The 25488-nt window shown below is 49.1% G+C and overlaps 1 protein-coding gene and 1 non-coding gene across 2 annotated transcripts in view; one reads left to right on the top strand and one right to left on the bottom strand.

The window, feature by feature from the left end:
- The window catches only part of SHANK3 (SH3 and multiple ankyrin repeat domains 3), a 117042-nt gene that overhangs the window by 17136 nt on the left and 74418 nt on the right, over nt 1-25488 (top strand). The window contains 2 exon segments of the mRNA XM_038756924.1: nt 2689-2921; nt 2923-3029. Coding sequence (XP_038612852.1) covers nt 2689-2921; nt 2923-3029 — 340 coding nt within the window.
- Nucleotides 11598-11668, bottom strand: TRNAG-CCC. The gene has a single exon. It is a non-coding gene; the product is annotated as a tRNA-Gly (tRNA).

Here is a 25488-nt window from a genome sequence, read left to right as displayed (position 1 = left end):
TCATCTGTAAAATGGGGATTAAATCTGTGAACCCCATGTGGGATGTGGATGGTTTCCAGCCTGATTATCTTATATTTATCCCAGCACTTAGTGCCTGGCACATAGTAAAAGCTTAACAAATACCATAAAAATAAAAGTTCACTGGCTGCTGTTGCTGGTGCAAGGCAGGCAAGGTTACCTGTTGGGGTGAAGATAGAATGTTGGACTGGGGTAAGGAACAAATCCCCAGGTTTCTTCTCCTCTGAGGATCCTGAGACAATGGTTCTTTAAGGCATGAAGGCCCCTAATGGGTAAAGGGCCTCAATTCATTTTTAGAAATTAAAACCCACTGTAAGAGAAGTGATCAGTGATGTTATGGAGAATGAAACCATAACTCAAGTCGTGAAGGGATGAGAGGAAGACAGGAGGAGAAGGGCAGGCAGGAGTAGGGAGAAAGGTAGAACAGACAGGAGATGAATTTAGGGATAGAGATGGGGCTGGGAAGAGGCAGTTGGAGATACTGGTTGGGGGAGTTTGTCCAGGAGGAGGGGGTCTGGACCCCTAGATCTGGGGGGGTGGGGGTGTCTCCCAAGCAGCAACCTTAGCAGATCTGGCCAAACTGCTGCATTTCTCACCTTCTCCCCCGCAGGCCACATCTACTGCATCCCTGAGGCTAGCCTACCCCTTGGGGGTGGAGGGGGCGGGGGGAGCTTCCCTCCCATTCATTCATTCATTCATTCAATCGTATTTATTGAGCGCTTACTGTGTGCAGAGCACTGTACTAAGCGCTTGGGAAGTCCAAGTTGGCAACAACTAGAGACGGTTCCTACCCGACAGCGGGCTCACAGTCTAGAAGGGGGAGACAGACAACATAACCAAACATGTTAACAAAATAAAATAAATAGAATAAATATGTACAAGTAAAATAGAGTAATAAATATGTACAAACATATATACATATAAAGAGATGCTGTGACTTGTCAGCTGGGTGACTCTGGGCAAGGCGCTTCACTGCTCTGGGCCTCAGTTCCCTCATCTGTAAAACGGGGATGAAGACTGTGAGCCCCCTGTGGGACAGCCTGATCACCTTGTATCCCCTCCCCCAGTGCTTAGAACAGTGCTTCGCACATAGTAAGCACTTAACAAATGCCATCACTAGAGAGAAGCAGCGTGGCTCAGTAGAAAGAGCCCGGGCTTTGGAGTCAGAGGCCGTGGGTTCAAATCCTGGCTCTACCACTTGTCAGCTGTGTGACCTTGGGCAATTCACTTCACTTCTCTGGGCCTCAGTTCCCTCATCTGGAAAATGGGGATCAAGACTGTGAGCCCCTCGTGGGACAACCTGATCACCTTGTATCCCCCCCCCAGCGCTTAGAAAAGTGCTTTGCACATAGTAATAATTCAGTAAATACCATTATTATTATTATTATTATTATGATGTAATGAAGGACTGAGGCCTACTGAATAGAGCCCGGGCCTGAGAGCCAGAAGGACCCAGGTTCTAATTCATTCATTCAATCATATTTATTGAGCACTTACTGTGTGCAGAGCACTGTACTAAGCGCTTGGGAAGTCCAAGTTGGCAACATCTAGAGACAGTCCTTACCCAACAGCAGGCTCATTCATTCATTCATTCATTCAATCATATTTATTGAGCGCTTACTGTGTGCAGAGAACTGGACTAATCGCTTGGGAAGTCCAAGTTGGCAACATGTAGAGACGGTCCCTACCCATCAGCGGGCTCACAGTGTAGAAGGGGGTGACAGACAACAAAACAAATCATGTAGACAGGTGTCAAAGTCGTCAGAGCAAATAGCATTAAAGCTAAATAATTCCGGCTCAACCACTTGTCTGCTGTGTGACCTTGGGCAAATCACTTCACTTCTCTGTTCCCTCATCTGGAAAATGGGGATGAAGATCATGAGCCCCACGTGGGACAGGGACTGTGTCCAGCCTGATTAGCTTGTATCTACGCCATCGCTTAGTACAGTGCTTGGCACATAGTAAGCATTTAAGAAATACCACAGTTACGATGATGATAATAATAATGATGGCATTCATTAAGCGTTTACTATGTGCAAAGCACTGTTCCAAGCACTGGGGAGGTTACAAAGTGATCAGGTTGTCCCACAGGGGGCTCTCAGTCTTAATCCCCATTTTACAGATGAGGTAACTGAGGCACAGAGAAGTTTAAGTGACTTGCCCGAAGTCACACAGCTGACAATTGACGGAGCAGGGATTTGAACCCATGACCTCTGACTCACAACCTCCTACTCCTCTCTATTAGCTTTTGAATCTGCTATCCGGGTCATGTGGAGGGCACCAGAAACGATGGCACATGACCTCACAGCCCAGGGATCCAGGGGGGCCCAAGGGGTCATAGGTGCTGAAGGGTTCTCAGGACACAGGGCTGCCCAGATCTAGAGATCACTGCTCAAAGACTGCCTGGCAATGAGGGGATGGAGGACATGAGCTGGGGGAAGGGGAAGCTGAGATCCATGGGGCTTTGAAGCTATGGGACCTTTGAGGTTGTGGGAGCAGAGGGATCTTGGGAGTCTTGGGGCTGGGATTCATTGGGGATGGGGACCTGTAAGGCCAGAAACATGGGGGCCCAAGGAAGGTCTGGGGCACAGATCGGGGTTGAGGGGGAACTGGAGACAGGGCCAGGAGCAGAGAAGCTGGGAGTGATGGGCACATCTGCTTGCCTTGCAGTGCCTTTCCGTGAGGTGCCAAGCTACACCCGGAGGCGCCGGCTCGTGGGCGCCAGCGGCCTTGCCTCCCCCCGCGTGCTGCAGCGCTCGGCCAGCGACAACAATCTCAAGGGCGAGAGCCACCCACCGCACTCGCCAGTGCCCTCGCTCCGCAGCCTGCCCCACCAGTTGCTGGCCCAGATGCAGGAAGCTGCTGTGAGGGCCGGGGCAGGTGCTGGTAGCCTGGCGAGCACGGGGGGGGTCCCGAGCCCCCCACAGCCGCTCACCGTCTCTGCAGCGCTTGCAGGAGGAGAAAGAGGCCGGTGGACGCACGTTCCACAGAGACAGCTGGGGCCAGAGCAGGTAGGAGCGGGGAGGACCTGGGGCGGAATGGGAAGGGTCTGGGGGTGGAATGGGGAGGGTCTGGGGGCAGGGTAGGGGTGGAGGAGGGAGGAGACCACTGGGCCTCACCCCAGGCTGCTGGCTGGGGATGGAAGGGAAGGATGGAGAGGAGACTGGTGGAAAGCTGGGGAGAAGCTGACACATTGTTTCTCAGTTGCCTCCAAAGTCCTGGGGTAAAGTCGGACCACAGTAGCAAGGAGCAGGGCCCTTGCCAAGATTACCATTTCCTGACCCTTTTTGACAGATTAAGAGGCCAGTTCATGCTGGCCTTGGCCCCGAATAATCAATCAGTAGACTCAGGAGATCAACTTGGGAATAGGTGACAACAAGGAAAGATTCATGTACACAGGGAGCTTCGGGTATGGGTCCTTTGGGCAGAGGTCCCGGGCCAGAGATGGAATTGGTTCCTGTAAGATCAATGGAACATGGCTGCCGCCATTTGCAGGGACACAGGAGTACAAGGGGGTGTGGAGTAGACTGAGGGCCAATGGGGAGCCCTCTGAGGACAAGGCAAACTGAGTCCTTGGAGAGGGGAAGGGTTTGTGGCAAGGAAAAGGAAGGCTCTCTGCATTTGCAGGGAGTGGAGCAAGGAGTCCTGGGAATTAAGTGGAATGGCACCATCCAGTCTCAAGCCCATCTTTTGAAGCCCAAAGGACTCCAAGTCCTGCAGCCCAGGGGGGCTAAAGGGGGTCTCAGAGTCCTGGAAGCCCAAGAAGCGACAGCACCTTGGCTCTCCTGTTCCAGCCCAGCCCAACTCCAGCCCCAACCCTAAACCCATCCAAGCCCAAACTCAGCCCCAGCCCCAGCCCCAGCCCTAGCCCCAATTCAGTCCAAGTCCAATCACTGCCTAATTGCTGTCCAGTCCCATCCCAGCTACATCCCAGTTCCAGCTCTCATTAAGAACTTACTATGCACCAAGCACTGCACTAAGTGCTGGGTTAAATACAAGATAATCAGGTTGGACAACAGTCCCTGTCCCACACAAGACTCACAGTCTTTGTAGCAGAGGGGAACAGGATTTAATCCCCATTTTACTAATGAAGTAACAATCCACAGAGAAGCCAAGTGACTTGCCAAAATTCACACAGCAGTCAAGTGGCAAAGCTGGGATTAGAACCCAGGTCTTTCTGACTCCATGGCCTGGACTCTTTCCACTTGGCCACACTGCTTCCCAGTCTGCCGAGATTTAAGCCTTCCCCAACCCCGCAGTTTTCCCCTGTTGCCCCTGGCATCACCCCAGCATCTGGTTCACTCATCTGGCTTTTCGGCCTGTGGATCCCAGCCAGGAACAGCAGCAGCTCCCGGTCAACTGCCTCCCCACTCCCCATGAAGAGTAGGGGGATAGAGTTTCTTGGTGGATGGGTTAGCATCTGATACTGGCTTCCACGTGCCTTGTTCCAGTCTCAAGCCTGGAAGCAGAGGTTATATTGAATAGGACTGGACCTAACACATAGTCTTTTCCATTGGCAAAGGAGGAAACCATCAGATAGGGCAACTTCCCCTCCAAACCAGATCAGCGCATTAAAACTCTCTGTGCCATGCCTCCTCTGGTCAGCTACTTAACCCACCCAGTCCAGGACTCTGTCTCTGGAAGGGCGCATCAGGATAGTTGGAGGAACCATGGGCTGGTCATCCTCTGAGACATCCTTCTAATGTTTGAGGATGGACCTTCTAACATTCCTAACTTCCCCTCGGACACTCTTAGTTTGTCCCTGGTATCAATCAATCAATCAAAGATATTTATTGAGCACTTACTTTGTGCAGAGCACTGTACTAAGCCCTTGGGAGAGTGCACTACAACAAAGTTGTTAGCCTCATTCCCTTCCCACAAGTAACTTACAATTTATAGGGGGAAACAAACATTAAACTAAATTATGAATATGTACATAAATGTTGTGGGGTTGAGGGTGGAGTGAATAAAGCATATAAATCTAACTGCAAGGGTGATGCAGAAGGGAAAGCAAGTAGGGGAAATGAGGGCTTAGTCGGGAAGGCCTCTTGGAAGAGATGTGATTTTAATAAGGCTTTGAAGGAGTGATGGTACTGGATATTAAAGGGGAGGGAGTTCCAGGCCTGAGACAGGATGTGGGCAGGGGTTGGTGGCAAAATAGACAAGAGTGAGGTGCAGTGAGTAGTTTGGACTTACAAGAGCAAAGTGAGTGTGCTAGGTTGTAGTAGGAGATCAGTGAGGTCACATAAAAGGAGGTGAGGTGATTGAGTGTTGCAAAGCCGATGGAAAGGAGATTCTGTTGGATGTGGAGGTGGATGGGAAACCACTGGAGGTTCTTGAGGAGGAGGAAACATGGACTGAATGTTTTTGTAGAAAAATAATCCAGGCAGCCAAGTGAAGTATGGACTTGAGTGGGGAGAAACAGGAGGTATGGACGTCAGTGAGGAGGCTGATGCAGTAGTCAAGGTGGAATAGGATAAGTGCTTGGATCAGTGTGGTAGCAGTTTGGATGGAGAGGAAAGGACAGATTATAGTGATGTTGTGAAGGTCAAACTGGCAGGATTTGGTGACAGTTTTGAATATGTGGGTTGAATGAGGGAGGTGAATCAAACATAATGCCAAGGTTATGGGCTTGTGAAACAGGGAGGATGGTGATGCTGTCTACAGTGATGGGAAAATCAGGGGGAAGGTCTGGGTGGGAAGATGAGGGTTTGCCGGGGGTGGGTTTTTGAACCTGTTAAGTTTGTGGTGTTGGCGGGACATTCGAATAGAGATGTCCTGAGGGCAGGAGTAAATATTAGTCTGCAGAGAAGGAGAAAGATCAAGCTTGGAGATGTAGTTTTGGGATTCATCTGCAAAGACATGGTAGTTGAAGCTATGGGAACAAATTAGTTCTCCAAGAGAGTGGGAAAACAGAAGGGAACCCAGAACTCAGCCTGGAGGGACTCCCACAGTTCCATGCGATGAATTGCTGGTAAGTGTTGAATTCCAGCCCTTTCCCCTGATTCCCCAAAGAATGTAACTCTCCATCCACTTCTCAACCCTTCCTGGCCACATAACCATACTGGATTTCGGTCTTGCCCTTTTCCCAACTTTTTTTTTCCATCCACCTGGACCTGCTTCCTCCTGCTCCCTGCTGGCACCTGAGTAAACCCTTTGGACTCCAGGTGGAGGGGATGCACTTCCCCTTGTGGAAGTGCTGGGAGTACTGCAGACAGAGTCCAGTCGCTGCTGCGGCTTCCTCTTTCTCGGAGGCTCAGCGGCCCGGACCTCTGGCCCCATGACCTCCACCTTGGACCACAGTTCATTTAGTAACAGGAGACGGCACCTTTTCCTCCACCCACAATGGATAAATTCTCCTCAAACCCCCCAGGATTCTTGCCCAGCAGTGTCAGCATCTGGCAGTGCCAAAAACCCATCATTGTGCTCAAGATCTTACAATACATGTAAAAGACCCATAATCTCTGCCATCAAGGAGCTTTACAATCTAGTGGAGGAGGCGAGCAGACACAAACTGCCAAACGTGCAATCTGCAAGAGAACAAGAGAACAAAACAATAGATAAGAACAAAAGCAGCATGGCCTAGAGGAAAGGGCACAAGGCTGCAAGTCAGAGGAGCTGGGTTCTAATCCCTGCTCTGCCAATTGCTTTCTATGTGACCTTGGGCAGATCACTTAACTTCTCTGTGCCCCTGTTTTCTCAACTGTAAAATGGGGGCTCAAGTTCTGCTCTCCCTCATACTTAGACTATAAGCCTCATGTGGGACAGGGACTGTGTCCAACCTGATTAACTTGTATCTACCCCAGTGCTTAAGAGTGCTAGACACATAGGAAACACTTAACAAATACCATAATAATAAAGGAAAATAAGGAAATCAACAGATGAACAAACCTTGGCATGAGTGCAATGGTGGCTGGAGGGGTGACAGGACCAGAACTGAAAGAATGAATCTGGAAAGGCCCCCTGGAGAAGGAGCTGGCCTTTGAGAAAGCTTAGAAACAGGGGAGGGATGTGGTTTGGTGTAACTGATGGGGAAGAAGAGTCCCCAGTAGAAGCCATGGGCCGGAGTCAGGAGAGTGAAGAACGACATACAGTTAGTAGGTTGGATTGGGAGGAACGAAGAGTGTGAGCGCGAGAGGAGTGGGCAAAGAGTGTCGATATGAAGCTGATGGTCAGAAGTTTCTGTTTTACAGGAAACTATATGACCAGCTGTCAGAGGATTTCGAGGAGGGAAGGGAGGGGTTCCAAACAGCATTTTCAGCTGATCCTTACAGCTCTGTGTAGGGTAGACAGAAGAGGGGAGAGGCTGGAGGCAGGGAGATCCATGAAGAAGAGGTTGCATACCCAGATGGTAAGTGGTTAGGGCTTGTATCAGGGCAATAATTAACATGATAGAGAGGAAGGAATGGATCTGGGGAATATTGATTGCAGAGAGGGCCCCTACCATCAAAATGCCAACCTCTGTTTATTGAAAGAAAAGAGTGAAGGCAAGACCTTGATCCAAAGTCATTAGAGCTGGTGTCCAGCCATGTCTGAGCCAAGCCTGGTCTATTCAACCCAGGACTGTCCTCAGTGAGTAAATTGTGCCTGTACTAATGGGACTTTGCTTGCCCCGCTAAAACTCTGGCCTACTCAACCCAGGACTGTCCTCAGTGAGCAAATTGTGCCTGGATTAATGGGACTCTGCTTGCCCCGCTAAACCTCTGGCCTAGGGGTTTGGAATGGCCCACCCCAACACCCCTAACTTCACCCGCTAGTAACCCATCAAGGATCCAGCATCAGGGGAACTGTGTAACTTTTCTCATATCTTCTACCACCCTTGACTTTCCTTTCTGAAGGCCCTACCTTTCCTCTGATAACCCACCCTGGGGGATCTCCTGAAATTTCTCCATCCCTCTGGAAGCTGCTGCTTCTGAATTTCCCTTGCCCAGCCCCCTGGGGGTGTAGGTGGAAGTAGGGGGTTGAATTCTGACTGTTTCTCTAAACTGCTGGGAGAGGAATCATTCCTTTTGAAATTTGGGACATTCAGTGGGGGCTCCCGCAGCTGCAGAGGGAGGGGAAACAATGACTCTATTCGGTGGGGCCATGGGTGGGGCTTTGCAGAAGGAATCCTGGCACCGGTGGGGCCGGGTACAAGCCTTTGGCTGGGATGGGGACAGCAGAGCTCTGCTCCTGGCAGCCTAGACATCCTCCATAGGCCATATATGTCCCTTGGCATGATCTGCACAGGATAACCCAGACTTCTTTGGTCTCTTTTTTGATACGATCGTACAAGCTTTGATGTGTTTGGCTTGCGTAGACATTCCATCCTGAGATGTGTGTTCCTTGAACCAGTCCTGGAGGTGGAATTGTCTGGGCCCCAGACATGGGAGTAGCAGCAGCAGTAGCAGTACTAGTAGAGTATTAGTAGTAGTAGTAGAGTAGTACCTGTCATAGCTTTTACTGAGAGCCTTTTTGATGCAATACAGATTATGTTCATATAATTTATTTTAATGTCTGTCTCCTCCTGTAAACTATAAACTCTTTGAGCAGGGATGATGTCTACCAACTCTATTATATTGTACTTTCCCAAGCACTTATTACAGGGCTTTGCACACAGTAAGTACTCAGTAAATACCATTAATTGATTGATATGGATTAATGAAGTGACATTTTCTCTACCCACAATGTGGTTACAATGGGGCAAACATATTTACAACTAGTGCAGTCAAAATAAATAATTGAGCATATATATTTACATGAATGCTAAAAGGGGTAAAAAAAAGTTCAAAAGAGTTAGAGTTGGCAGAAGGAATGATGTGGCTCAGGGGATTCTGGGAAATCAGTTGGGGAAAGCTTATTGAAGGAGGTAGGATTTTAGGAGGGTTTTGAATGTGGGGAGAGCTGGTTCCATCTGATGAGGGAAGGAAAAGAATTCCAAGTCAGAGAAGCTGCATGAGTAAGGGAACGGAGATGGGAGAATCGAAGGTGAGGGGCGGCTAGAGGGCTGGCTCAGGAAGAATGAAGACAGTCATACCTTCAAAAATAATAATAATAATAATTTATGGCATTTTAAGTGCTTCCCAGGTGCCAAAGCACTGCATTAAGCACTGGGGTAGAGATGAGACAATCAGATCTGTCACAGTCCTTCTCCCACCCAGGCCTCACAGTCTAAGAGAGAGAGAGACAGAGGGCAGGGATCTTATTTTACAGAGGAGGAAACTGAGGCAAAAAAAGGTGAAATGACTTGCCCAAGTCCCCACAGCAGGTCAGTGACAAAGCTAGGATTAGCACCCATACCTCCCAGCTCCTAGATCCATGGTCTTTCCTCTAGGCCGCAGTGCCTCCCATCCTTTTATTGTACTCCCAGGCATCCATTACGGTGCTCTGCCTACCGGCATTGCTCATTGAGTATTACTGAATGAATGAATCACTCAATCAGTCTATTTATACCCTTACACTGCCAGAAGTTGGACAGTTCTTCAGAGACTGTGCTGAGACTTCAGTTTTGCCCAGAGGAAGCAGCCCAGCAGCATAATATATACACAAAACCCGGGTCTCCATTCCCTGACTTGGAAAGAACCGGATGGAAAAATCAGGGAAGGGAATGCTCTTCTCACAGCCCAAGTCCCTCCTTTTCTAGCACAATCCAGCCATTGGCCCAAGGAGATCTGCGGTGGGAAGAAGCCGCCATAGGCCTGCTTGGGAAAAGCCCTCTTCCCCCAACCAACTCATTCCCCCTGAAGCCCTGGCTACTGTGAAGTAAATAGGTCATACTTGAGGTTCTCTAGGAGCAAAAACCCCATGTTGGAGCAGAAATACTGGCCGTGTCAGGAGCTCTACCTCACTCAAGGACCCTGGGTACTTTCTCTCTTTCCCCATGGAGGTTCTGTCAGAAAAAAAAAAGCATCGGTGAGTTCAAAAAGCGTTTTGAAAAATTGGTGGACAGTTGGTCTGTCAGGTGAGGGCAGGCCATATAATTTCTTCGGGTCGGGATGGGGCTGAAGAAAAATAAACAACTTGTTATAAAAAATGTTAAGAGATGGACAGAGATGCCGACATCTCTCTCTGACAGAGTTGGCATCTGCTTCAATTTGGGCAGGTCCCTCACCTGACCCCTGGGAGTGCTTGGGGGGAATTTTAGTGGCAGGCGAGGGACTGGCCTCATCTGAACTGGTTGAGGACTTCCAATCACAGACATGTGGAGAACACCCTTTCCTGACAGTTTGGACACCAGACTCTGGATAGACTTTCCTCGTGAAGCCAGGATGCACAGTTCATAGAAGGCCAAGCTCGGGTTTTAGCTGACCTGAGCAGGATGAGGCAGAGCAGGAGAAGAGTGAGACAAGACAGGATGGGGGTTGGGGCGGGTGAGGCAGAGTGGGACGGAGGGTGAGACAGGATAGAGAGGAGGATGAGACAGTACAGGAAAGGTGAGACTGGATAGGAAGGAGGGTGAAACAGATTGAGAAGGAGGATGAGACAGGGTGGGAATGGGGGTGTGACAGGCCATGGACCAAGGGCAGAATCCTAGGGCACTGAAGCAGCATCGTGCCTGATAGTATACCCTGACAGATGAGCAGAAACAGTTCTTCTATGTGCAGTCCTTAGCTACAGCAGAAGGGGGTTCCCGGCTCCTCACTGAAGCTCCCCTCCTCTTCCTTGCTCAGGTAGTGGCTGTGGAGACAGATGGAACCAGGTGATGAGGCAAGAGGAGAGGGCCCGGTGGACCAACTACCTGGCCTACCCAGCCTCTGCAGCCCCCCCACCTTGCCCTGGGAATTAATCAGGGAAAGGGCAAACGTCCAAGGTCCAGTGGTATTAGGGATGTTGGATGGTCCACCTCTAACCCTGAAGGTGGGCAGCTAGGAAGGCAACCAACACGAAGTTCTGTCAAGCGTCCTGACTCCTCTGTCTGAGGCAAGAGCTTAACATTCTCCATGGCACGTCTTCCTCCTTTCTGAGGTTCTGACCCCTCTGAATTTTTACCCTTTTCTTCATCTCCCCAATTGCTCTTGGGAACATGAGTAACTCATAGCTCCTGGATATTTATCTAACTGCGTATTCGCTAAATGAAGGCATATCTGTTTCACTGATCTATCTAAAGCGTGATTCCTTTGTTCATATACAGCACACTGTGAACTGAATTAGGGGCTTTGGATAGGACGGTCAAAGTAAGAGAAAGGATCCCTGCCCTTCAGGAACTTACAGTCTAATAGGAGAGACAGGAAGACACAAACTCTATTCATTCAGTGGGAACAAGAGGAAAAACATAGTTCATTCATTCATTCAATCATATTTATTGAGTGCTTACTGTGTCCAGAGCACTGTACTAAGCACTTGGAAAGTACAGGTTGGCAACATATAGAGATGGTCCCTACCCAACAGTGGGCTCACAGTCTAGAAGGGGGAGATATAGAACAAAACAAAACATATTAACAAAATAAAATAGAATAAATATGTACAAATAAAAATAAATAAATAGAGTAATAAATACATACAAACATATATACAGGTGCTGTGGGGAGGGGAAGGAGGTAAGGCGGGGGGGATGGGGTGGGAGGAGGGGGAGAGGAAGGAGGGGGCTCAGTCTGGTCAGCTGCAATGGCCAGGAATCGAACCCGGGTCTCCCACGTGGGAGGCAAGAATTCTACCACTGAACCACCAATGCCCCCACAGGTAGTGGCTCTGGAGACAGATGGAACCAGGTGATGAGTTGCAACTGGTAACGCCAAAAGTGCACCAAAAATGAATGAACACATGAAGGAAATAAACATACACATATAAGTGTATGGGACTTGGGAGTCAGAGGATGTGGGTTCTAATCCCGCCTCTGCCACTTGTCTGCTGTGTGACCTTGGGCAAATCACTTAACTTCTCTGTGCCTCAGTTACCTCATCTGTAAAATGGGGATTAAAAGTGTGAGCCCCATGTGGGACAACCTGATTACCCTGTATCTACTCCAAGGCTTAGAACAGTGCTTGGCACATAGTAAGCACTTAACAAATACCATCATTATTATTATTATTATTATTATTATTATTAAGTGCTAAAGGAGATTGATGAAGTGATATTCCCAGATTAGTTGGGGAAGGCTTCCTGGAGGAGGTGAGATTTCAGGGGGCCTAAAAGATGAGGAGGGATGCTGTCTGGCAGATTTGAAGGGAGAGGGAGTCCCCCTCCGTGGAGTCATAGGTGTGAAGGAGCCTGGAACTGCACAGTCAAATGAAGAGGAGGGTTCGGTGGAGGAATCTACCAGATTATTTTTAGCCCTTTCCCTCTCAGCCCCAGACCCGGCTCCATCCCAGGCCCCAGCCCCAGACACAGCTCCATCCCATACCCCAGCCCTAGCCCAGACCCTTTCCTTAACCCCAACTCCAGGAAGGAACCTGGGAAACCACCTGGTCCCTGGCTCTGCCTCTAGGCAGCTGATGGACTAAACCCTCCAGGACAGGTTAAGGGTCTCTATAGAGAGTGAATATCCTTTGGAGTCTGACCCCACTACTTGCTAGTCACAAAGTCAAAATGGTTGCTTCCTGGGAATGTCTGTTTTTTGAAGCTGAGTAAATTGGTCATTTATTTTCATTATTTTCTAATGGAGAGACTCCAAGCCTCCCAAGCCATTGGCAGGCTCGATCCCCATTGGGGGTGAGGGTAAGAAGTCCAATACTCCACATTATATAATAATAATAGTAATAATAATAACTGTGGTATTTTCTAAGCACTTACTTTATGCCAGGCACTGTACTAAGCACTGGGGTGGATACAAGCAAATCATGCTGGACACAGCCGCTGCCCCACATGGGACTCACAGTCTCAATCTCCATTTTACAGATGACATAATTGAGAAGTTATGTGACTTGTTCAAGGTCACACAGCAGACCAGTGACAGAGCTGGGATTAGAACCCAGGTCCTTCTGACTCCTAGGCCTGTGCTCTATCCACTAGGCCATAATGCTTAACAACAGCTCCAATGGACTTGCAGGGCCATCGCTACTTTTGAGTCTGCCTCTTGATCATGAGGGCAGGCTCTCTCCTGACTGCTTCCTCCCTTGCAGCTCCGTCTGTCTGTCTGTCTGTGTGTCTGCTGCCGGTGCTTTCCAAAAGGACTGAGCTCTGCTTCAGGGTCAGAGTTTTGGCTTCTTCCCTGGTCTTTAACCCTCCCCTGCCTGGGACCTACTGGGCCCATCCAGCCTTCCTGTGAACACCCAACGTGTATGTGAGCCCCACCGCATCCATTCTCCTGGGTTTCCATGTGCTCAGTGGACTGGCAACATTCTTGGACCTTGCAGGTACACCTCGCTGGTGTACCTGCTCAGCCGTCGGGGCTTGCAGATGGTGCCCAGGAAACTGCTCAGGAAGCCACACTTGGTCTGTGGGGTCACTGAGGCCTGAAAAGGGGCCTCATTCCCAGACATGAGAGGGGAACCACGTGGCTGCCATCGGTTCTGGTAGCCCTTCCTGGGGCCAGCCTTCTTCGGCAATGGGAACATTCGCCTTTCTCCAGACCTCAGAGATTTCCCCCATATGGCAGTTACAGTTTCTGCAAGCCACTAGCCAGACCCTCAAACCCCCTCCCCTGCAAGCCACTCAGTGAAGACTGAGCCCTGTTGAATGAAAACACCCTGTCTTTTCAGGCCCCCCCTTTCCCTGCATCCCTCTCTGCTTAGACCTTTCAGCCCTCCTTCATAAGGGAGGCCGACTCCGGTCAGCTGTGTACATTGGATCTTTTTTGGAAAAATGGAAACAGAAAAGATGTGAAAAGCCTTTCACCCTACCTTCCAAGCTCTCTGTTATCAGCTTTCCCTTTTTGCCTGCCAGGCAGGGGGCCGGGAGGGCCTCCTCTTTTACCTAACATAATTCAGGAATGTTTTTTTGTTTCCTTTTAAGCCTTGTGCTAGTTGCATTTCCTTTCCAACTTTTCTTTTTTTAATCTTGCTCCTGCACAACTGTGCTCTTTTTTTATTCTCCTCTTTAGTATCTGCCCTAATTTTCACTTTTGCAGCTTTTCCACTCAACCTCCAGGCCTCTTTCGATTTCTGGGTCTGGCCAACGTGCTGCCACCTTGTCCTTCTCTGCCTCATCCCCCCCAGCTGGCTTTCCTCCATGCTGGTGGAACCTGCTCCTGGGCCTGCAGAACACCTTCTTGGACTCCCTAGCTTCTTGGACTTCCCCTTCACCCGTGGACCGTGACTCCGTTCAAACTCGCTCTCCCACAGTTCATTCATTCATTCATTCAATCATATATACTGAGCACTTACTGTGTGCAGAGCACTGTACTAAGCGTTTGAGAAGTAAGAGTTGGCAACATATAGACGGTCCCTACCCAACAGCAGGCTCACAGTCTAGAAGGGGGAGACAGACAACAAAACAAAACATATTAACAAAATAAAATAAATAGAATAGTAAATATGTACAAGTAAAATAAATAGAGTAATAAATATGTACAGACATATATACAGGTGCTGTGGGGAGGGGAAGGAGGTAAGGCGGAGGGGATGGGGATGGGGAGGGGGGAGAGGAAGGAGGGGGCTCAGTCTGGGAAGGCCTCCTGGAGGAGGTGAGCTCTCAGTAGGGCCTTGAAGGGAGGAAGAGAGCTAGCTTGGCAAATTTGCTGGGGGAGGGCATTCCAGGCCAGGGGGAGGACGTGGGCTGGGGGTTGACAGTGGGACAGGCAAGAAAGAGGCATAGTGAGGAGGTTAGAGGCAGAGGAGTGGAGAGTGCAGACTGGGCTGTAGAAGGAAAGAAGGGACGTGAGGTAGGAGAGGGCGCGGTGATGGAGAGCCTTGAAGCCGAGAGTGAGGAGTTTTTGCCTGATGCATAGGCTGATTGGTAGCCACTGGAGATTTTTGAGGAGGGGAGTAACATGCCCAGAGCCTTTCTGCACAAAGATGATTTGGGCAGCAGCGTGAAGTATAGATTGAAGTGGGGAGATATAGGAGGATGGGAGATCAGAAAGGAGGCCGATGCAGTAATCCAGTCGGGATAGGATGAGAGATCGAACCAGCAGGGTAGCAGTTTGGATAGAGAGGAAAGGGCGGATCTTGGCGATGTTGCGGAGGTGAAACCGGCAGGTTTTGGTGATAGATTGGAAGTGAGGGGTGAACAAGAGAGCAGAGTCGAGGATGACACCAAGGTTGCAGGCTTGTGAGACGGGAAGGATGGTAGTGCCGTCAACAGTGATGGGAAAGTCAGGGAGAGGGCAGGGTTTGGGAGGGAAGATAAGGAGTTCAGTATTGGACATATTGAGTTTTAGATGGTGGGCAGACATCCAGATGGAGATGTCTTGAGGAGGAGGAGACACAAGCGTGAAGGGAGGGAGAGAGAGCAGGGGCAGAGATGTAGATTTGGATGTCATCAGCGTAGAGATGATAGTTGAAGCCGTGGGAGTGAATGAGTTCACCAAGGGAGTGAGTGTAGATAGGGAACAGAAGGGGACCAAGAACTGACCCTTGAGGAACCCCTACAGTAAGGGGATGGGAGTGGGAGGAGGACCCTGCAAAAGAGACTGAGAATGAATGGCCGGAGAGATAAGAGGAGAACCAGGAGAGGACAGAGTCTGTGAAGCCAAGGTTGGATAGCGTGTTGAGGAGAAGGGGGTGGTCCACAGTGTTGAAGGCAGCTGAGAGGTCGAGAAGGATTAGGATAGAGTAGGAGCCATTGGATTTGGCAAGCAGGAGGTCATTGGTGACCTTTGAGAGGGCAGTTTCCATGGAATGTAGGGGACAGAAGCCAGATTTGAGGGGATCAAGGAGAGAGTTGGCATTGAGGAATTCGAGGCAGCGTGTGTAGATGACTTGTTCAAGGAGTTTGGAAAGGAATGGTAAGAGGGAGATATTTCTTTGTCTTGCTGACAATGCTCCTCCCTTCCTAGGAGATCTAGTGCTCATAGAATGTCTTTGGCAGGGACAGAGGAGTCAGGAAGAGGCTGTTTCAATCAATAATTCTTAATGAACCCCTGCTGAGTGCAGAGCACTGTACTGAGTATTTTGGGAGAGAACAGTAGTTAGACGACACAATCCCTGCCCTCAGGGAGTTTACAATATAGTAGGGGACACAGACACAAAATAAATTGCAGATAGGAGGGAAAAGAGAAGGAAAGATTCCCTCTTGGTTACTAAATTAAGGTTAGTCTTTGAGGACTTTCCCCATAGAGCTGCTGCGATGTGGAAAATCCCAGGAAGCTGGGCAGAATTAAGGTTCTAGGGAGCCTGGTACTCTCCTTGCACAATTGGTAGAGGAGAAAGATTTTACAAAGAGGAAAAGAGGGAACGAGGGTGACACCTCCCTCTCTAGTCTGTCAGCTCCTTGTGGCCAGAAATCATATCTACAAACTCCAGTGCATTGTACTCTCCCAGGCATTTAGTATGGTGTTCTGTATAGTAAGGGCTCAGTAGAGATGATTGATTGATTAATTGACAGGGAACAGGAAGAGAAGAAGCACAAACTGAGATAAGGGAAGGTGGAAGAAAAGGGGAGACAAGGGGAAAGAAGAGAAAAGGGATGGGGGAATATGAAGAGGAGGAACTAGTAAGAGGGGGAAAAGGGGAGCATGGGGAAGTAGGAGAACAGAATGGAAAGTTGGGTAGAGGGAGGGGAATCCTCAGTTTCACCCTCCTCTGCCCTGTTTCTGGAGATGTCAGAAGTTAGCAATAACGCATTAGTTCCTGAGCTTTTTCCCACCATATTTCTGGGTAACATCCTAACAACCTGCACATTTTAATCAAAGTGGCTTTGGCAAGTTGACTTCTGAAACCCTGATTCCTCATTCACCTCCCCCACCTGGTCATTAGACTCGTCTATCTCACTGCCAACCTCTCACCCACATCCTACCTCTGATCTGGAACACACTCCTTCCTCATATCAGACAAATAATTGCCCTCCCCAACTTCAAAACCTTATTGAAGGCACATCTCCTCCAAAAGCCTTCCCTGATTAAGCTCTCCTCGCCTCTTCTCCCACTTCCTTCTGCATCACCCTGACTTGCTCCATTCATTCAGCCTCCCTCCCAGCCCCATAGCACATATGTATATATCTGTAATTTATGTACGTATTTATTTATTTATATTGATGTCTGTCTCCCCATCAAGACCATGAGGTCATTATAGTAAGGGACTGTGCCTGTTTGGTGTTGTATTGTACTCTCCCAACTGCTAAGTATAGTACTTTGCACACAGTAAGTGCTCAATAAATACGATTGAGTGAATGAATTGATAGGTCCTTTAGGGACAATGCCCTTTATCTCTCCACATCTCACTTTACCCTCACACACTAATCAATCCCTTTCTCTCCAAAAACACCAAAGACAAGGCAGCTCCCATCCCTGTTTCCCTCCATCACTCTTTTCTGAATAGCTGAGTACCTTCCAGCCCAGCATGCATCTAACGAGTACCCTCCTACTCATCTTTGTTGTTCTAATTACCTGTGATTCCGAATGAACCAAGACCTCCAGCTTCCTCAGTTTCCTGCCCACAACCATGACCTCCAACTTCCTCGGTTTCCTACCCACAACCACAACAATCAATTAATCCATCGATGGTATTTCTTGAGTGTTTAGTGTATACAGAACACTGTACTAAGTGCTCAAGAGAGAACAAGACAACCACAAACAGACACAATACAGTTGGTAGACATGATTCCTGCCCACAAGGGGCTTACAAACTAGTGAGACAGATAACCTATCCATCCTAACCTAACCTAACCAACCTTGGCTTCACAGACTCCATCCTCTCCTGGTTCTCCTCTTATCTCTCCAGTTGTTCATTCTCAGTCTCTTTTGCAGGCTCCTCCTCCCCCTCCCATCGCCAAGGTTCAGTTCTTGGTCCTCTTCTGTTCTCAATCTACACTCTCTTCCTTGGTGACCTCATTCACTCCCACGGTTTCAACTATCGTCTCTACGCTGATGACACCCAGATCTACGTCTCTGCCCCTGCTCTCTCCCCCTCCCCCCAGGCTCGCATCTCCTCCTGCCTTCAGGATATCTCCATCTGGATGTCTGCCCACCACCTAAAACTCAACATGTCCATTACTGAACTCCTTGTCTTCCCTCCCAAACCCTGCCCTCTCCCTGACTTTCCCATCTCTGTTGACGGCACTACCATCCTTCCCATCTCACAAGCCCGCAACATGGGTGTCATCCTCGACTCCGCTCTCTCATTCACCCCTCACATCCAAGCCGTCACCAAAACCTGCCGGTCTCAGCTCCGCAACATTGCCAAGATCCGCCCTTTCCTCTCCATCCAAACCGCTACCCTGCTCGTTCAAGCTCTCATCCTGTCCCATCTGGACTACTGCATCAGCCTTCTCTCTGATCTCCCATCCTCGTGTCTCTCTCCACTTCAATCCATACTTCATGCTGCTGCCTGGATTGTCTTTGTCCAGAAATGCTCTGGGCATGTCACTCCCCTCCTCAAAAATCTCCAGTGGTTGCGTGTCAACCTATGAATCAAATGAAAACGCCTCACTCTCGGCTTCAAGGCTCTCCATCACCTTGCACCCTCCTACCTCACCTCCCTTCTCTCCATCTACAGCCCAGGCCGCACCCTCCGCTCCTCTGCCACTAATCTCCTCACCGTGCCTCGTTCTCGCCTGTCCTGCCGTCGACCCCCAGCCCACGTCATCCCCCTGGCCTGGAATGCCCTCCCTCTGCCCATCCGCCAAGCTAGCTCTCTTCCTCCCTTCAAGGCCCTACTGAGAGCTCACCTCCCACAGGAGGCCTTCCCAGACTGAGCGCCTTCCTTCCTCTCCTCCTCGCCCCCCTCTCCATCCCCCAGTCTTACCTCCTTCCCTTCCCCACAGCACCTGTATATATGTATATGTGTTTGTACATATTTGTTACTGTATTTATTTATTTATTTATTTTACTTGTACATATCTATTCTATTTATTTTATTTTGTTAGTATGTTTGGTTTTGTTCTCTGTCTCCCCCTTTTAGACTGTGAGCCCACTGTTGGGTAGGGACTGTCTCTATATGTTGCCAATTTGTACTTCCCAAGCGCTTAGTACAGTGCTCTGCACACAGTAAGCGCTCAGTAAATATGATTGATTGATTGATTGATTGATAAATTACAGATAAAATAAATTTCAGGGAGTGGAAGCAGGAGAGCATAAGGACATGTACATAAGCACATATGAAAAGCAGCATGGCCCAGTGATGATGATGGTGTTTGTTAAGCGCTTACTATATGTCAACCACTGCTGTAAGTGCTGGGGTAGATACAAGGTAATCAGGTTGTCCCAGGTGGGGTTCACAATCCTAATCCTCATTTTATTAATAATAATAATAATAATAATAATAATGTTGGTATTATCAGGCAGAAACTCCTCACCATCGGCTTCAAGGCTCTCCATCACCTCGCCCCCTCCTACCTCACCTCCCTTCTCTCCTTCTACAGCCCAGCCCACACCCTTCGCTCCTCTGCCGCTAATCTCCTCACCGTGCCTCGTTCTCGCCCGTCCCACCGTCGACCCCTGGCCGACGTCATCCCCCTGGCCTGGAATGCCCTCCCTCTGCCCATCCGCCAAGCTAGCTCTCTTCCTCCCTTCAAGGCCCTACTGAGAGCTCACCTACTCCAGGAGGCCTTCCCAGACTGAGCCCCCTCCTTCCTCTCCCCCTCATCCCCCTCTCCATCCCCCCATCTTACCTCCTTCCCTTCCCCACAGCCCTGTATATATGTATATATGTTTGTACATATTTTTACTCTATTTATTTATATATTTTACTTGTACATATCTATTCTATTTATTTTATTTTGTTAATATGTTTGGTTTTGTTCTCTGTCTCCCCCTTCAAGACTGTGAGCCCACTGTTGGGTAGGGACTGTCTCTATATCGCGAACTTGTACTTCCCAAGCGCTTAGTACAGTGCTCTGCATACAGTAAGCACTCAATAAATACAATTGATTGATTGATTGATTATTTGTTAAGCGCTTACTATGTGCCAAGTACTGTTCTAGGCACTGGGGGAGAGACAAGGTAATCAAGGTTGTCCCACATGGGGCTCACAGTCTTCATCCCCATTTTACAGATGAGGGAACTGAGGCACAGAGAAGTTAAGTGACTTGCCCAAAGTCACACAGCTGACAAGTGGTGGAGCTGGGATGAGGTAACTGAGGCAAAGAGAAGGTAAGCGACTTGCCCAAAGTCACACAGCTGCCAAGTGGCGGAGCAGGGATTAGAACCCAAGACCTCTGACTCCCAAGCCCGTGCCCTTTCCACTAAGCCACGCTGCTTCCTTCTAGTGGAAAGAGCCTGAACCTGGGAGTCAGAGAACCTGGGTTCTAATCCCAGTTCCACCACGTATCTGCTGTATGACTTTGGGCAAGTCACTTAAACTTCTCTCTGCCTCAATTACCTCATCTGTAAAATGGGAATTAAGACTGTGAGCCCCATAGGGGACATGGACTGTGTCCAACCTGATTAGTTGTTCTCTATCCCAGCACTTAGTACAGTGCTTGGCACATAGTAAGTACTTAACAAATATCATTAAAAATAATAATGATAATAAAAGTGCTGTGGAGGTGGCAGGGGTTGGGGGCTGCAGTGTAGCAAAGTGCTTAGGGGGTATGGACCTAAGTACCTTGTGGATGCATAAGGAAGGGGGAGTAGGGTGGGGAGTTGAAAGATCAATCAGGGAAAGCTACCTGGAGGGAGATGTGAATTCAGGAGGGCTTTGAAGATGAGGAGAGTAATGGGTTGTTGGATATGAAGAGGAAGGGAGTTCCAAGTAGGAGGGAGAGTTGGTTTTTTTGTTTGTTTGTGGTATTTGGTGAGCGCTTACTATGTGCCAGGCACTAGATTAAGCACTGGGATAGATGCAAGCTAATCAGGTTGAACACAAACTCTGTCCCACATGGGGCTTCTAGTCTTCATCCTCATTTTAAAGATGAGGTACCTGAGGCCTAGAGAAGTGAAGTAACTTGCCCAAGGTCATATCAATCAATCAATCATATTTATTGAGTGCTTACTGTGTGCAGAGCACTGTACTAAGCGCTTGGGAAGTACAAGTTGGCAACATATAGAGACAGTCCCTACCCAACAGTGGGCTCACAGTCTAGAAGGGGGAGACAGAGAACAAAACCAAACATATTAACAAAATAAAATGAATAGATATGTACAAGTAAAATAAATGAATAGAGTAATAAATACGTACAAACATATATACATATATACAGGTGCTGAGGGTAAGGGAAGGAGGTAAGGTGGGCGAGATGGAGAGGGGAACGAGGGGGAGAGGAAGGAGGGGGCTCAGTCTGGGAAGGCCTCCTGGAGGAGGTGAGCTCTCAGTAGGGCCTTGAAGGGAGGAAGAGAGCGAGCCTGGTGGATGGGCAGAGGGAGGGCATTCCAGGACAGGGGGATGACATGGGCCGGGGGTCGGCGGCGGGACAGGCGAGAACGAGGCACGGTGAGGAGATTAGCGGCAGAGGAGCAGAGGGTGTGGGCTGGGCTGTAGAAGGAGAGAAGGAAGGTGAGGTAGGAGGGGGCGAGGTGATGGAGAGCCTTGAAGCCGAGGGTGAGGAGTTTCTGCCTAATGCGTAGGCTGACTGGTAGCCACTGGAGATTTTTGAGGAGGGGAGTAACATGCCCAGAGCGTTTCTGTACAAAGACAATCCGGGCAGCGGCGTGAAGTATGGATTGAAGTGGGGAGAGACAAGAGGATGGGAGCTCGGAGAGGAGGCTGATACAGTAGTCCAGATGGGATAGGATGAGAGCTTGAACGAGCAGGGTAGCAGTTTGGATGGAGAGGAAAGGGCAGATCTTGGCGATGTTGCGGAGCTGAGACCGGCAGGTTTTGGTGATGGCTTGGATGTGAGGTGTGAACGAGAGAGCGGAGTCGAGGATGACACCAAGGTTGCAGGCTTGTGAGATGGGAAGGATGGTAGTTCTGTCAACAGTGACTGGAAAGTCAGGGAGAGTGCAGGGTTTGGGAGGGAAGACAAGGAGTTCAGTCTTGGACATGTTGAGTTTTAGGTGGCGGGCAGACATCCAGATGGAGATGTCCTGAAGGCAGGAGGAGACGTGAACCTGGGGGGAGGGGGAGAGAGCAGGGGCAGAGATGTAGATTTGGGTGTCATCAGCATTGAGATGATAGTCGAAGCCGTGGGAGCAAATGAGGTCACCAAGGGAGTGAGTGTAGATCAAGTACTGAAGGGGACCAAGAACTGAACCTTGAGGAACCCCCACAGTAAGGGGATGGGAGGGGGAGGAGGAGCCTGCAAAAGAGACTGAGAATGAACGACCGGAGAGATAGGAGGAGAACCAGGAGAGGACGGAGTCTGTGAAGCCAAGGTTGGATAATGTGTTGAGGAGAAGGGGATGGTCCACAGTGTCGAAGGCAGCTGAGAGGTCGAGGAGGATTAGGATAGAGTATGAGCCATTGGATTTGGCAAGCAGGTGGTCATTGGTGACCTTTGAGAGGGCAGTTTCCGTGGAATGTAGGGGACAGAAGCCAGACTGGAGGGGGTAGAGGAGAGAGTTGGTGTTGAGGAATTCGAGGCAGTGCGTGTAGATGACTCGTTCAAGGAGTTTGGAAAGGAATGATAGGAGGGAGATGGGGCGATAACTAGAAGGTGAGGTGGGGTCAAGAGAGGGTTTTTTTAGGATGGGAGAGACATGGGCATGTTTGAAGGTGGAGGGGAAGGAACCAGTGGAGAGTGAGTGGTTGAAGATGGAAGTTAAGGAGGGGAGAAGGGATGGAGAGAGAGATTTCATGAGATGAGAGGGAATGGGGTCAGAAGCACAGGTGGCCAGAGTAGCACTTGAGAGGAGGGAGGAGAGCTCCTCTGAGGATACTGCTGGGAAGGATGGGAGAGTAGCAGAGAGTGTTGAGAGCCGGGGTGTTGGAGAAGGGGGGGGGGAGTGACTTTGGGGAGGTCAGACCTGATGGATTTAATTTTATTAATGAAGTAGGAGTCCAGATCGTTGGGGGTGAGGGAAGGAGGAGGGGGAGGAACCAGGGGCCTGAGAAGGGAGTTGAATGTACGGAAGAGCTGACGGGGATGATGGGCATGGGTGTCAATAAGGGAGGATAAATAGTTTTGTCTGGCAGAGGAGAGGGCTGAGTTAAGGCAGGAAAGGATAAACTTGACAAACTTGATGTAACTTGATATAGCAGACAAACGGCAGAAGTGAGATTAGAATCCAGGTCCTTCTGACTCCCAGACCCACTAGGCCATGCTGCTTCTCCCATTTTTAATTTCCATTAATTAATAATTAATTAATGGGAGTATTAATTCCCATTTTACAGGTGAGGTACTTGAGGCACAGAGAAATTAAGTGACTTGTTCAAGGTCACACAGCAGACAAGTGTGCTGTCAAAGTCCCTCTGACTTGGAACTTAATTCCCCGTTACAGCCAACAGAACCCAACTCTACTCAGCTTAAAAACCCTCGTAAAATCACATCTCCTCCCAAGAGGTTTTCCCTGACCAAGCCCTGATTTCCTCATTCACCCTCCCTTTGGCACTGCCTATGCGTTGGATCTGTTCCCCTTAAACACTTGATAGTCACCCTACCCTCAGCCCCACAGCACTTATGTACATATGCTTACACACCAACATCACCCCTAGCTGTAATTTACTTTAATGTCTGTCTCCCATTCTAGGCTCCTTGTGGGCAAGGATCAGGTAGACCAACTCAACTGCACTGCATTTTCCCAAGTGTTTAATACAGTGCTCTGCACAAAGTCATTTACACCACTGCCTCCACTTCCTCTCCTTACAATTTTTCCTTGACCCCCGAAAAGTGGCTTCTGTCCCCTCTTCTAAGTTTAACAACGACCTCCTTTTTACCAAATCCAACACATACTACTCCATCTTAATCCTTCTAAGAATTCTGAGCTGCCTTTGACACTATGGACCACATGCTTCTCCTGGAAACCCTATCTAACATTGGTCTCACTGCCACAGTCCTCTCTGGGTTCTCCTCCTACCTCTCTGGCCACTCCTCTTTTACCAGCTCCCCCTCTGTCTCCCATTCCCTAACTGTGGAGGACCTTCGAGGCTCAATTCTGTGCCTGCTTCTATTCTCCAGCTAAGCTCACTCCCTTGGAGAACTCATTCGCTTCCACGGCTTCTACTTCCATCTCTAACGGGGTGACTCCCGAGTCTACTTCCGCAGCACTGACTCTCCAAGGAAGAGTGAGTTCTCCAAGGGAATGGGGTGTAGCTGGAGGAAAGAAGGGGACCCAGTACTGCCCTTTCTCCTTCTATACAGTCTTGTATTTCCTCCTGCCATCGGAACATCTCTACTTGGATGTCCCACTAACCTCCCTAATTTCATAGGGCCGAAAAAGAACTCCTCATCTTCCCACCCGAAATCCCTCCTCCCCACCATTTTCCCATCACTGTAGATAATACCACCATCCTGCCTGTCTCACAATCCTGCAATCATAGAATTATCCTCAATTCATCTCTTTCATTCAACCCACATAGGCAGTCTGTCACAAAATCCTGCAAGTCTACTTTCACAACATCTCTAGAATCTGCCTCTTCCTCTCTATCCAAACTACTACCTTGCGGATCCAAGCACTTGTCATATTCTGCCTTGCAATACTGCATCAGCCTCCTTGCTGATCCCCTGCCTCCGGCTCTGGTCCATACTTCACTCTGCTGCCTGAATCATTCTTCTAAAAAAAATTCAGTCCTCTTCTACCCACTCTTTAAGAATCTGCAGTGGTTGTCCATCCATCTCCATAGCAAACAGAAACTTCTCAGCAACTGCTTTAAGGCACTCAGTCAGTTCTCTGCTCCCTACCTAACCTTGCACACCTTTCACTAGGGTGCAGCCTGCACACTCGCTCTTCTAACACCAACCTACCCACTGTACCTCGATCTCATCTGTCTCACTGCTGAACCCTTGCCCAAGTCCTTCTTCCTGCCTGGAACTCCCTCCCACTTTGTACCTGAGAGATGACTACTCTCCCAATCTTCAAAGCCCTATTAAAACCACATCTCCTCCAAGAAGTCTTCCCTGACTAACCACTCTTCTCCCCACCCTGTTCTCTCTCACTTCAGAATCACCTTTGCACTTGGGTTTGTACTTCCTAAGTACTTTGATACTTACCCACTCCCACTCCCACAACACTTATGTCCACCTCCTTATACTCCACTCATTCCTCTATCTGTGATTTATTTTAATGTCTGTTTCCCCCACTAGACTGTAAGCTTCTTGTGGGCAGGGACTGTGTCCACAAAATCTATTGTCTTGTTCTCTCCCAAGCACTTGATACAGTGCTCAGCACACCATAAGCACTCAAATACCCTTATTATTATTATTATTATTATAGATGTTAAACGTTTATTATGTGCCAAACACTGTACTAAACTCCGATATAGAAACGAGATGATCTGGGCAGACACATTCTCTGTACCCATGGGGTTCACGTCTAAGTTGGGGGAAGAACAGGTATTGAATCCCCATCGACAGATGAGGGAACTGAGGGATAGAGAAGTAAAGTGGCTTGCCCAAGGTCACACAGCAGATAAGCAGAGA

This window comes from Tachyglossus aculeatus, chromosome 14, assembly GCF_015852505.1.
Source record: "Tachyglossus aculeatus isolate mTacAcu1 chromosome 14, mTacAcu1.pri, whole genome shotgun sequence".
Classification (NCBI taxonomy): domain Eukaryota; kingdom Metazoa; phylum Chordata; class Mammalia; order Monotremata; family Tachyglossidae; genus Tachyglossus; species Tachyglossus aculeatus.
Note: the sequence above shows the minus strand (reverse complement) of the source record. Positions and strands in the feature narration are given on the sequence as shown.